At 41.1% G+C, this 14,783-nt stretch overlaps 1 protein-coding gene across 1 annotated transcript in view; it reads left to right on the forward strand.

Moving 5' to 3' along the window:
* Positions 1-432: 432 nt before the first annotated feature.
* EPS8L2 (EPS8 signaling adaptor L2) overlaps positions 433-14,783 on the forward strand; it is a 66,759-nt gene continuing 52,408 nt past the window's right edge. The window contains exons 1-2 of the mRNA XM_063289312.1: positions 433-534; positions 970-1,025. Of these exons, the coding sequence (XP_063145382.1) occupies positions 455-534; positions 970-1,025 (136 nt within the window). The 5' untranslated portion in view covers positions 433-454. The remainder of the gene's footprint in view (positions 535-969; positions 1,026-14,783) is intronic.

A 14,783-nucleotide genomic window follows, 5' to 3' on the forward strand; every position in this document is an offset into this window, starting at 1 on the left:
GTTAATCAGGGATGTAGGGCAGCCCCAAGAGGACTGCATGGCTGCTGTAGGGAAACTTCTTAGAGTAAGGAGGGAGCCTATAGGCAGATCCTCACTTTCTGCTTGGCCCATTGCTAGTATGGCCCACTCCCTGTTTTCTGAGTACAGGAATAGATGATGCCTTGTTAAATCAGTGAACTGTTTTCAGTCCTAGAAATTCATGCTTCATTCAACTTTTAAATCCCCCAGTGGGCACCCTTCTTTTGAAAGAACAACCTGTTCCCTTTTGCATCATCAGGGCTACAATGGTACCATAAGGGAAAAGGTCCTATGGTGACCATAGTCCAGACTGAGTACCAGCCTGACCCCATTGCCAACTCACTGCAATTACACTGTTGTAATTTGTGACACAAAAGTTACACAGGGAAGCAGATAAATGATTACAATGTAAGCATGGTAGCCTTTCAACTAATCCATGTTGTCTGTTGCAGGTGAACATCCTGAAAGCAGTATGAGCCAGAAAGGATCGACAGGCAGCCACCCTGGCTCTGCAAAGTAAGAAATCTAATGTTTAAACCAGTGTTTCTCAACCTTGGCCTCTTGAAGATGTGTGGACTTCAACAAACAAACAAAGTGTTGATGAAAGAGAAAGCAACTGGAGAGGTTCAGAGCTGTATGGTCTGGAACATAATCGGCAGTATACTGAGGATATTCAAGTGGCAAGTTTGCAGATGCTGAAAAGTAGACTTGTAGCATTAACATTTACACAGGACACATTTTTATTTCTAGATAGACTGGGTGGATATGATACAGAAATCAATTGGTAGGTCTCTGGGTCATGTGCAGTAGATCAGTTTACATATCTTAGACTCCATGACCTGTTTTCCTCACGGGATGTTAAACTCCTATCCCTGTTGAAATAAACAGTGAATTTGCTCAAAGTGAAATTAAAATCTCCTTGTTTCATCTTACTGCTTTCTCTTTTTCCAGTGGCAGCATGGGTAAAGCAGATGGTGCTGGCAAAATGAGTGCAAAAGATTTATATGGTAAGTCCACAGTTGAAACATTTCATGCTTAATAAGGCTTGTTAAAGCATAGAAGGTTGGATCCAACTTTGTATCTAACAGAGCAAGAGTTAACTTACAAAATGATGAAGTATGATCATTTGTTGGCATTTCAAAGTGAGTTATTGATTGCTAGCATAACATACAATGGGCTGTTGGAAGAAAATTGCTTTTCCATTTGCAATACAGGGTCATTCAGCCAATTCAGCTATAACTCAAGGGACCACAAGAGTCTGGCTAGTAAGAGCAACAAGCTCTAAAAACAGCCATCGCCAGGGACCATCCAGCTACTTCTGAAATTCAGGGGAATTTAAAGAGTAACATGATCTAAAGAGCTGTGCCTATGTGGAACATCTTGGTGTTGCCCTGTGTACACTAGGTTAGTGAGCAGTTTGTACTGCTTTCCAGAATGAAGTGCAGCTCAATCACTCCCACTTGGCTCCTCCTGCTAGTGCAAGCCGTTAAGTAACTAACTGTGATTTATTGGGTGCAATGTCTGTGCTTGCTAGGAATTCTGTTGGTTGCAGGCTCCCTGGAAAGCACCGCTACATAGCAGAAGGTTGGTTTAATCTATCATATATGACGACAAGAATTATAGCCAGGACTTGCCAGAAGATTAGTTAAATCAAAAATCTATTAGTTTGCAAGTTGTAGCATTCTAGGGGGTTCTTGGACAAAAGTGCATCATCAACTCTTCACTTGCCATTGTTGGTTTTCTAAGCAGATCTTGTGTCAACAGTTAATATGGCCAGAAATCTTCCGGTATAATCTGAACTTTTTCCAGATAGTTGGCCTGACCAGGCTTTATAGGTAGACTTACTCACCAGCTTTCCCTTCCTCCCCCTCAGAAGACTCCTTACTTTTGCTTCTGTGGGAGCATGTCATTTGCCACTGCAACTAGACCAATGTTTCTACCCTCCATCACAGCAATTTGTATCTCTGTTCCCATCAGCCCAGTTGGCATGTCTTTTAGTTCCTGAAATCTGGCAGTTTTGCCTCCTATTTCCTAGCTCTGGGTTACTGCTTGTACCCAGCCAGTATACTCCGGATAGCTTTCTTCCTTAGATGAAGGAATGGGAAGGTTAGTGATGTAGGAGTCACCACTGCTTGCTTTAACTGCGTGCAGTGGCAAGTTGGCGGACATCTTTTCTGTTTTGAAGGCCTGCTGAATATATTGTGCTTGAAAACTCAAAAGTTAAAAATGCAATCAGGGTTTTTGTTATAATTTTATATTGGCTGATTTGTTTTATCCTAGAAAAAAGCAAGCATGCAGTAATGTTAATAACATGCTGTTTTAGTTTTTCTAGGATTTCTGTTATTCCTTGTAGTGGGAAAAGACTATGTATGCTAAATATTGAGAGTGTTTCTTTTTTAAACTAACATATGTACCATTCAAATAGCTGAAGGAGACTGTAAGAAACTTAACAAAAAAACTTTGCTAGACTTAGTGGCCACTGCTGAGGATCAACCCTACTCATTAGGAAGCAAGAGAAAGAGTGGATTGGCTAGCCAGTTAAGCAGAAGAACCTAAAGCAGTGTTTCTTAACCTTGGCAACTTGAAGGTGTATGGACTTCAATTCCCAGAATTCCCCAGCCAGCAAGGAATTTCATTCTGAGAGTTGAAGTCCACACATCTTCAAGCTGCCAAGGCTGAGAAACACTGACCTAACGTCTAGTGGCCAGATACTGTAAGCCATTGATATGCAAAATGTCAGTTGAATTGTAGCTGTACCAATTAAGGGCTGTGCATGTAGCGTTTCTTTTTTTTCTGTGCAGCCTTAACAAAATGTATGCATTCTACTGTTTTATTTGAAAAACATCTCAAGAGGTTAATTGATGGCATATAAATTTTACAGTAAGTAAACAAGTGCAGGTAAGAGTTGAAGAGGGCAGAATCTAATATATCTTTACACTTAGTATTATGTTTACTATCCTGCAATAACTTATTCTGATAAGCCAGCCTTCCCTACTTGGTTGCCTTCCAAATGTGTGGACTTCAATTCCAGAATTCTCAGTAATAGTGTGCTGGCTGCAGAATTTTGTAAGCTGATATCCAGACATCTCGAAGTTGCCCATATTGGAAGGCTGTGATAAATTGTCCTCTTCAATTTATTTTACAACTGGTGCAAGACAAGCTGTGGATGGAGAGAAGTGTTTATGGATTGCTTAGGGTTCTTCAGGGATGGGAAGGTCCTGAGAGTTTAGGGGCCTTCATACTCAGTATGAGTATGAGCTTGCCTTCCACATCAGTGATGCAGGAGTTCTATTACCTTTTCCCTTAGTCTTCTCATCCTTGTTTGCTTCTGAGGCGGTCTTGGACTTGTTAGACAGCAATCCCTCAATCATCCTGTCATCCTAGGCATTCTAGTATATAAGGGAAGTCCTGTATGAGTTGGAGAAGGAAATGAGCACATACTGACTTCCTTTTGGTATTCTTTGGCTTTCCCAATTATCAGCAGTAATGTTCCTCAGCCTTTTCTAAAGCCAGCTTGACTATCTGGCATCTCCCTTTCCATGTAGGACTCTCATTTGCATTGGGTGATCCTAAATATTATTTTGCTAACATGCATGGGGCATATGGGTTTTAGTGGCCTGGCATGGCTGCTATTCAGCTGGCATGAGCCAGCCATTGGAGTGAGTAAAAGGGGATCAAGAAGTTCAGTTCTGGTGTTGAATGGCAGCTGTGCTATCACAAGGGCTGATGAGCTGACCTGGCTGCTAGCCAGGGCTGTTATGGTGAGATGTCAGCAGTCCCATTAGTCCAGCCTAGTACATGGGTGCTGGGAACTAGAACCTTGGGGGGACACCCACCTCCTCAGTTGCTGGGGGACATGCTGCAGGTCTAACCTAAAAAATGGAGAGAGAGAGAGAAAAAGTCTGTGCATGCAGTGAACAGAGTGGCTGGAGAGAAAAGTTGGAGAGGGAAGTTAAGTGTGCAGCACAGTTGTTGGTTCCTGGTTGGGAAGGGAGAAGAAAGTCCAGGAGTGGCTTCCCTGGAAGAAGGGAAGACCCAGGGGGATAAGAGCTGCACTCAAGACCCAAGAACGGGAAGGAGGGACCTGGCTGGCTGCAGGTGGCAGCTTCACCCAAGACCCAAGAGAGGAAGGAGGAGATTGGCTGTCAGTGGAGAAGCCCTTGTCTCTGGGGAAGGACTGGGCAGAAGACCCTGAGAGGGGTTCTTCCCCCAGTGGAGAAGCAGTAGGCATTTGGCTGAGCAGATCCAGGAGAAAGTCAAGCCACACTGAGCACACTACAGTAAATCCAGCCCATTCCTTTCTTTTCATTCTCTCTCTCTCTCCTCAGACCCAGAAACAAGGGAGGAAGCAGGAGAGCTAGAGGGGGGTAGTGTCTGGGAGGGAGACGTAGGAGGAAACCTAACACGGGGTGAACACCAGTATTGTGTTGTATATACCTGTTGTAAATGCCTGTTGTAAATAGCATCACTGTACAGTACATAGTAAAAAAGCATAAAAGCCTCAAGTACAATGTTTTTCTCTGTCAGCTGCCACCCTTGCAAAACATACCTCCAGTTCAAAAAAGAACCCCATCACGCTGTGACAATGTGAAATTAAGCACATTAGTTTGCGCACTCTGTTAAATCTCCTTTCTTTGGTATTGGTATGTAGATTGATCTTTTCCAATCTGTTGACCGCTGCATTGTTCTCCAGATTTACTGGCATAGTTTGGTTAGAACCCTTACAGATTCTTCTTCTGTTGCTTGCTCTATTTCTATAAATAATCCATAAATTCCTGTTGCCTCCAACTTCGTAATGACCTGAGTGCTGATCTAATTTAATCTTCTACTACTAGAGGTTGTTGTAAATTGGGAGTATCTTCTAAGGTATATTGTATGCGGACATCTCTACTATACAGAATTTCAGTATATTTCTTCCATCTTTTATCTTCTTTGAATCAGTTACTTTATGTCCAATAGCATCCTTTAGCATGCCAGTTCAAGGCTGGAATATCCTTCTGAGTTTGGCTATCTTCTGGAAGACTTTTTTTTTTTCTGTGGCTCTTTCCATCTTCAGTGTCTTTATAGATGTCATTGTAATACTGCTTCTTTTCTCTTCTGACAGGTTTCTGAAATTCTTCTTAACTTCCTTCCTGAGATCTCTGGCTTCTCTTCTTGGCAATTTTTATTGTTTGTTCTGACATCCAGTTTACCTTCTTTTGTTTCTTGGTCTTCAGTAGTCTCTTTTCACACTGATTCTTAACAACTTCTTTGATTTCATTCCCCAATTCTTCTGATTCCCTATCAGTGAGGTTCAGGACTTCAAAGCGATTCTTGTGTTCTCCTTGAAAATGGTGGATATATGGCCAAGATCTTTCTGTGGAAACTAGTTGGCTTTGTTATTTCACTTTAGCTTGACTTGGAACTTGCACATGAGCAGTTTGAAATTAATAAGTCATTTTCCTGCTTCATTTCAGTTTCTTAGGCCATGCAGTCCAACTGCATTTTCTTCCTTAATTTTTTAAACTTTGTCATTCCAGTCTCCAGTCACAAACAGCATACCTTGCTAGCATGTTCAGTCAATTTTAGATTGAACTTGACCATAAAACTCATCAACCTCTTTTTCTGCATCAGTGGCTGGAGAATAAACTTGTATAATAATTGTCATATTAAAGGGTTATCCACAAATCTATTTGAAATTATTCAGTCACTGTACCTAAGTATTCTCCTTGCTATATCCTTCCTGACTGTGAAAGTAATGTAATTCCTTCTGTGTTTTTCACATCGTGGGTAGTAAACAATATGATTTACTGACTGAAAATGTCCAATTCCAGTCCATTTCAATTTGCTGATGCCTAAGATGTCAATGGGTAGCAGATTCTTTTCATCTTTCACTGTTGAGCTTTCCCACGTTCATGCTTCTTACACATTCCCCATTCCCAGTGTAACTGGTCTTTGCAGCTTTGGACTTTTTTTCTTGCATGGCAACATCAGCAACTAGACATCCTTAAGGCTTTAATCTAGCCACATTGTAAACACCATTAGTCCTCTGAAAGATCCTCAGCTCTTCCTCAGTAGTATATTGAGCACCATCTGACCTGAGGGACCCCTCATCTGGCATTATATTGCGTCACTTTATGTCGTCTCTCTATGTAGTTTTTTTGTAAAATGCAGGAGTGGTTTACCGTTGCCTTCTCCTGTACAGTATGAAATGATGCCGATATCATCTGATGTACATCAAGGTTTTGTTTGTTTGTTTGTTTGTTTGCACAGTGAAGTGACCTTGATCTGAGATTTCATTGTCATAAATGGCTGTCTTTACTGGGGAGCTCAGAACTTAGTTTGGAAAGCAACACTTTTACCCAAGGGTCCCTTGTCCCCTTGAAGTCTCATCGCTGTGTTTGCTATTTGACACATCCAGTGATACCTTTGGAAACTGTACTGTTGCTAATTCAAGATGAGTACAAGAGATGGCTATATAAAAAGACAATGCAAATAAAAACAAAAGTAATACAAAATAATCACAGAATAACATAAACAGGAAGGGGATACCTTCCTGTCCATGTTATTCTGTGATTATTTGTAGATTAAGACTAGTAGTACAACAGTCCATGAACATTTGACCATCTTCTATGAAACTTTCATAGAATGCTCAGATTATTTCTAATAGAGACCTTTACCATTATGTTCTATCCAAATTACTGGAAAAAAATAAGTAGGAGACATCTTTTAAGTGCACTAATCTCAGCCAGTCTGACTGGCAACTATGAGCCGCTTGACCTTTTCTCCCTATGGTATCTTTGAAGGTAGAAGCTTAGGCTGGGCACGTATCAGGTCATCATCTTGGGAAGCTTTCAAGGAATTTGAGAAAAAGAAGCAGAAGGAAAGAGGCTGCAAATTCCCAGTCTTTGAATTACTTTCATTTTCATTACATAATGTATTCCTGTGTGTTCCAGGGACTGACTATAAACAGTTTTAGTTTATATAAAACCAAAGATTAATAGTGTCAAAAAGAAACTGAAAAAGACAGCTAGAACAGCTTGACAAACTCTGTGCAAAACTGTCTTGAGGAGAGAGGGATGTAAAAAGCCATTGATTTAAATGCTAAAAAGTGTTAAGAAATCTGCCAGATAAATCGCTAAAACATAGATTATTTTGATTAATGTAGTTGACTTAAATCTCTGATTAAAAATATCAATAAATTCTTTTACAAGCAGAAATTCTGGCTGAGGTTGATGCAAGAAAGTAGCAGGAAGTTAGAGACAAATAGTATACTTAAGTTGCCAAGACTAGATAGCATTCATGCCAAGGACCTGATGGCACGCAAAATGAATTGTAATAGTATATTATCTGGACTGCGAGGTGGTTAATGCAATGCCAAGCTTAGCAAAAATAGCAAAATTACTAATTCTGTAATCGGCTGGACAAAATCGTCGATGTGCCTTGGAAGGATGGTAGATAAGCCTGCAGATGCCTGTGCTGAACATTCTGGAAGTTTTCTTCCTTTAACTATCATGAACATGTACCACACTGGTACAGAACTGACATTATATTATATAAGGTCTTAAATGTGTGTGCATGTTAAAATACCGGATAAAGATAAAGCAATTACTTTTTGCACAACTGGAAGGCACTTTTTGGGTTACGCTTAATTCTAAAACAAAGCAAGATCCCTGAAAGGTATTTAAATCTGTTTGAAAATCACCAAAGTGATTAGGTTACGAAATAATAATGGATTGATACACAACTAAACAAAAGACAGAGATAATGCACTGGTGCAGGGGCGTCTGTCTGTCTGTCTGTCTGTCTATCTATCTATCTATCACAGTGGCTAAGGGCTCAGGCACACAGCCTGCTTACCATGTCCTTACAATGGAGTCTCTATCTCATACATAGCTTGCTGCTGAGGGATGCTGAAGCCAATCCAAGCTGTTCCAGCTTGAAAGTACTGTTTTCCCTGCTGTAGCAGCAGTAGACATTCTTTTATGCAAAGAAGTGGATCGTTTGGAGGAAATACACATTTTGCTCCATAGGCAGTATCTCTGGGGAAGAAACCATGTTGCATTCAGTATGAGGTACGTTACTTTGACAGGTGTAAGGTTGCACATTCTCCAGGACTTCCAACATCAGCTATAATATGTGGCAGCAGACCCTCCTAATTCAAGTTAGTTGGTAAGGAAGGGGCTTTCCATACAAGGAGCTACTTTGTCCCAGCCTAGGCTTGAAGAGTTCTCCCACTGCAAAGTGGGAAGGGGGCGTGAAAGTGACCAGACTCACTCAGACGTGTGGAGGGAATCACGTCTGCTGAGTGACAGGAGAATCCATCTTCATGCCCACCAGCCTTCTAGCAGTGGGACAATGGAGTGGGTGAGAGAGAGATCTCGGTGGCTTCTGCTCCTCCCAGTGAGCAGCTTGACATGAAGCCTCCTCTGTCAGGAAGAACAAGTGGGAGTCCATTCAGGAACACACATCTCTTCTTGGTTTCAACCCATCTCCCCCTCCCTCCCCACTAGCACAGGTTGCAGGAGTTTGGTGGATCCTGCGTGTGTTGGTAGCTTTTGCTATCGGTCTAGGATGTGTAGCACACAACCTTGACCTCCCCTCTCTTCCCATCCTCTAGTCTCCCATGTAGTGTTGTCTTCTGTGTGTTGTCTGCTGGTGACGCAGTGCTTGATGGGAAACTCACCAACTGTTGCCCTAAAACTACCTTGCATTGAGCTATATGTAGGCAGCAACACTACCAGCCTCATTGCTAAGAGGCATTAAAATGTAGGCTGTGGAGAGAGCAGGTTTTCTGTTGTCACGCTTTCCTTCCACCTCAAGGATGAGAGGAAAGTGCATTGCTGTTGTAGATGAGCCCTGAGAGACTCAGCTGGGAACCAGGAATCCCCTGATTCAAAATTCATCTCTGCTGAGTGAACTTAGGAGTGGCCTTAGTAGCTTCATGGCTATTTATTGAAGTATCCAAGGTACTGATGCTGCAGGATGCAGAAATACAATAACACAATCTCTTCAGTAGCTGCTCCCATAGTAGTAACAGGAGCTGATGAATGACCCTTCTTCCTACTTGCACGAATGAATGAGTTGGCCTTTGCTGGCCACAAATGTTCCTTGTCTTCCCTTGAGGTCATTAGGGTACTGAATGCTCTTTGCCTTTGGCAACAAACACCCAAGCTTCTCATGTGTTAAGCCCCATATTCTAGAAGATTCACCACATACTTGCTGAAAGATCTGTAGCCTTACAGATCCAGCAGGTAGCTCTCAGGTTTCTACCTCTTTCAGTGCACAGCTGCCAGCTGAATAAATGTTAATGTAGACCATGAATAAATAAAGCAACTTCTCTGCTTACTGACTTCTGTTTTGAACCAAAATGAAAGGACACTGAAGGGAAATCCATTATATTCTTGGCAAGTTCAAGTCTGGGAGGAAATACTTCAGAATAATTAGAGTTTTATATGAGAAGCTCACTGCTGCTTTTTCTGTCATATTAGCAACACTTCCCTTCCCTGAATGTAAGGTAAACTTTTAGCAAGGCTAAAGGAGTAATATTGTACAGTATCTACTGATCATTTTGCCCTCTCAATTTTTCTAGCAGGGGAATATGTCTAGATCTCTGGATTTATTTTTATATGTAAACAATCCATTCCACTCTGGACATTCCATTTGGAGTTATGATAATTCTTCATGGTCAATGTGGCTCTCAGAACCTTATCAGATGATGCTCTTGCTGTGGCATTATGTTATATTGCTCATACAAATGGATCATTGATCAAATCAACCCAGAGTTCTCACTCGAGGCACCAATGACCAGGCTCAAATTATCCTACTTTGGATGCATTATGCAAAGACCGAGCTGTCTTGAGAAGTCTATAATGCTGGGAAAGGGGGAAGGAAAAAGAAGAGGACAACCGGCAAAGTGGATGGGCTCAGTTACAGTGGTGATGAATGAAGACCTGAAAGACCAGGATAGGAATAGATCATCATGGAGATCTATCTGTGTGGTTGCTGGGAGTCGAAAATGACTTAATAGCACATAATCAACTTTACATGTGGTCCTCATTATGTCATCGCAAGCTAGTAAACAGAAAGCTGTTTGCTGGCCCTTTTCCCTTGTTTCCCCTTACAACTTTTCCAGCAGAAACCACCACAAATAGAAAGCTGAAACATGCTCAATATGTTATTATTACAGAAGTCTTAAAATGGGATGTTATAACTGCTGTCAAAACTAAAGATGTGGAATCTGCCTTAAAATACCAATCAGCACTCCACGTTAAAGAAAGATTAACAGAAAGAAGATGTAAGATCATTCTCTTTGAGCTGCTATAATTCAAAGAATTCAGTCTGAAACAGCAGTCTGAAAATGGATCCATTCCCTATTAGCTCATTAGTTAGTTCATTACTACAGAAAATAAAAAAAGTATTAGGCATACTTTTTCCTTCATTCGTTTATGCAGAAAGGTGGAATGATGGTACCTGTTTGCAAACTAGGGCCTTCTTCAAAACTCTGCCATTTGGTTACATTGGATTTCAACTCTCATATTCATACCCAACATACAGTAGTTGTTGGCTGTGGCAGTTACCATCCAATGCAACCAAAGGGCCTAGAGTTGGAGAAACTTGGCATAAAGAATAGTGATGAGATGCCATCAGTTGTCTTGCTGCTCATACAACTGAAAATATCCAGTGGGAATTAGATGCCAGTCCTCTAAGAATGTTCATGTAACGTTCCTATAGTTGCCAAATGATGATGGAATATTCAAAGCAAGAAACTTGACATAAGAAACTGTATGTAATTCAAGAAAGAGCCGAGTACAGTAACAGTACACTGCTAGTATGAAGCAGGGAGTTATTTCCCATATATTTAGTCAGGATCAGAAGATATCCTTTGTTGAACGCTCATACTTTTCCATGCTTTTAAATCATGAACTTAAGTGCATCAGCATTACAGGAAAAAGTGCCCCCCCCCGCCAATACTGTTCAGATGTTCCAGAATATAAGTCCTAGAATTCCCAGCAAACCTGGCTGTTGATTTTAGTAGCTTCCTGAGAATTCTGAGTAGTGTATTCCCAGCATCTGTGGAGGCCCCCAAGTCAGGGAATGTTATCTAGTCCAGCCCTCAAGCACATAGCAGAGGAATCTGTCTACCAGCCAGTCAGACGTCTTCATAACCTTAGCATCGGAATCCAAAATTTGTTTGATATCTCCGTAGGCTTTATTTCCGTAAATAAAGTCATGTGACCACAGATCACTACAAAAGATTGCAGACATGGATGGCCATGGCCACAGAGAACAGATTAAACAAATTGTTCCTTTTTCTGAAGCAACAGCAAATACTCTTTGAGTTCGATGTATTTAGAAATATCTCATTCCTAATGGCTTGCTGAAGATGCTTGTGAAGGATGGCTCAGGGTCAGTGTTAGTTGTAGCACTTGGTGTTACATTTTATGATAAATTAACAGGAGCAGTTGAACAGGAGCAGGTGGTTGAAATGAAAATTCTTTTTCGCACTTAAGATGTTGCCAAATGTCTGCAAGAAAACAACAAGGCTCAGAGAGCACCAAGGACTCCACAATGAAAATTCTGTCCCAGAAGTTATTATACATAGAAACATGATGGATCTTAGCCGACAAAAACTTGGGTGTCCTCATGTATTGGTAGTCTTTAAGGTATTACAGGATTCTGTTGTTCTTCTGTTCGCGCACGCGTGTGTGTGTTTGTGTGCGCGTGCGCTTACTGCTACATGCTCTCTGAGAAGGCTCAGAGTAGATTTAGTTGAATGGATCACTTCAGATCTCCTTCCCTCTTTCCTTGAATGATTTCATTATTTTTTCCAATGCAATATTACCATTACCATTTCTCCTTTCAAACTCTTTTCTCCCACTGTGGATAACAGCATCAAATGATTCTCTGCTCTCTTCTGACATTTGGCTCCCTAATAATCTTGCTTAATGTTATCATTTCTTCCATCCCATTTTAGCAAGAGAATAATGTAAATCCCAGATTTATTTCTCCTAATTGCGTATTTGGTTGGAAATGAATACAAAGAGGTAAAGTAATTATCTGAAAGCATAAAAATAGTGTTGCTGCTTGTTTATCATCACTAATGTATCGCTTAGTGAAACAGCCTATATAGCAAATAGGCCCTGGACGTGCATTTTAGAAACACAATCCCCCCTTCAAATCATACTCATTCTAGGTTATTGAAGACACTCACTCCCTTAGACAAATCCACATCCTTGCTTTTATGCCCCTTCTCTGACATCTGTAATTGTAAACGAATACAGTTACTATTATGCCATGCCCTCTTCAGGCTGCAAGCATTTCAATTATTATATCTTACTGGTTTCCCATTTCAGAGTTTTTGGTGCCTTTGCATGAGGTATGAAAAGTTATGTCTCTTGTTTTGTAGAAATGAAGCTGTACCTAAGAATGTGGCATCTTATATAACCATATAGTTACAGTAGCATCCTGTTCTTGTTGAGTTTATTTGGCCAAGTGCAACCCTATTCTAAAAGTTGGTTTTCAAGGTAGCAGTGTACTTTTAATGAGTTATAGGTGTAACTGTCCAGAGATCTGCCCAAGTCATTCCTCTGCTGTGCCATTTCCCCACCACTTTGTAGCCAGACAAAGCTTTGAGTAATACTCTAGTGTTCCGTACTTGCCTACAGTCATTCTGCCAGCCTATGCTGCTTTTGTAGAGTACATTCCTCATAGGATAATAATACCAAATTATTACAGTTGGACATGTTCCAATAGAAGAGAATATCTGTAGTTCAGGGGTTGAACTGTGGAGTTCTTGGTGCTCTCTGAGCTTGGTTGTTTCTTGAAGACATTTCATTACCCAACTAGGTGATGTTACCTAGCTGGGTAATGAAATGTCTGCAAGCAGACAACCAAGCTCAGCACCAAGAACTCCACAGTTGGACATCTGTTGTGATTCCATACTAGCTTTACAATTTGCATTGCAGGAAGAGCAAAATGGATGTTTCAGTGTTATTGGGGGAAAAACAAGGAAACTTGAAACATTTAGGATTTCAGTATGCCAGGAAGACTGAGACTAGGAGAAAGAAGGCCCTGGGTGAAATCACATCTCTGCCACAAATGTGCTTTTTCAGTTTTCCTGTCTGAAATATGAAAAATAATGCTGATTTACCCAACAGGCTAGTTGCAAGAATAATGCTTATAAAACATTTTGAATCTTGAAAGCGCTATCCAAATGCGTGCCATTGATATAGCATGTTTTGACACATCGTGTGCTGGGGTTTTTAACGCATGGAGCCTTTGCCCAAGGAGGAGGAAGTGTTGGCTGCACTGATGTTTGCTTTCTTTGCTTGCTTTACAACATTAGCTAATAAACAAAAGAATGCAAGTACTTTATACTGATTTCAAGGTAAACATTAAGCATGATGGAAAGGAATTTAGCTGTGAGTCTCCTCTAAAGGCCTGCCAGCCCTTTATCAAGAAAGCGGTGGACTGCTATTAGTATAGTCCTTACAAGTTCAAGCCAACTCCCACTGAAATCACAGTGTATATGGTCACCTTGCCAATTGGAAGTGACCTTTTGTCAGGAGGCCACTGTGATGATTCTAATAGTGGCTTGCTATGTGAGGTGCTTCAGCTGGCTTCAAATTTGTAAGAACTGTATCCTTTCTACGTTGTATGTCTCTTATCTGGAACTAATCCTGATGTAAGATTTGTTTGTTCATTAACTAAGCCATGATGCCTAGACTCACGCTTAACACTACGCTATTAAACAGGGTTTGCAAACTACAGTGATTAGGCTTGTACAACATGCTGCTCCAGATCAAACACATTTTGGTGTAGCATCACATCTATGATCAGGCATTGAAGAAATCAGGAGTTATTGCTGAAATAAATTTGCTTCTTGGGTTATGCTCTGTGAATTTTGGTGCTGAATTTTCTCTGGATATTCCCTTACTATTTCCCAAATATTATGAGAATATGTGATATCTATGTCTGAATCCATTCTAAGAGTTTTGGCAGCGGTTGTCTGAATTGTTGCAGCCCAGCTATTGTGGACCTAAACATAATTCAAGGATAAATTTTGACTTTTTCACAGAGCAAGGGCATTAGGAAGTAATCCTAATCTGAAACGGGGAGTGTATGTAATGATTGCCCTAGCCCAAATACTCAGACTCACAAGAGGCTGCTAAATGAAATCTGATTTATTAGAGAGCTAAAGACAAATACAGAGAAAGCTGAGAATGAGCAAAAGCGCGCCAAATACAAACTTAAACCCTTGGTACAAACGTATCCCGCCTCCCTCGTAACAGCCCCGCCCGGCACAGGTGCTAGCAATCGTCAGAGTTGCTAGCCTGGGAAAGTAACCTTGAGCGCAGTAGATAATACAAATACATTCCAAAGCAAAGCCAAAAGATAACTGTTCCCATCCTCCCCAGAGAGATGAAACACGCATCCAAAGATAACTGTTCCCATCCTCCCCAGAGAGATGAAACACGCATCCAATTAATGACATGCGAAACGTTACGATGCATCAAAGACATTGAAACGGCGAACATGACATACCGCCTCCCTAAAAATACACCTAGGGACCCGGCTTAGTGGGATAAGCAGAGTGGAAACGGGCCACCAGGACAGGGGAAGCCACATCTGGTGCAGCGACCCACTCTGGATGAGGGAAATGTTTCCAACGAACTAAATATTGTAAAGTATTGCGAAGGCGTCTAGAGTCCAAAATTTCTTTAACTTCAAAGTGTTGCTGACCGTCAATCATGATGGGGGTTGGAGGTGGAGGTTGGCGATGC

The sequence above is a fragment of the Candoia aspera genome, chromosome 1 (genome assembly GCF_035149785.1).
Source record: "Candoia aspera isolate rCanAsp1 chromosome 1, rCanAsp1.hap2, whole genome shotgun sequence".
NCBI lineage: Eukaryota > Metazoa > Chordata > Lepidosauria > Squamata > Boidae > Candoia > Candoia aspera.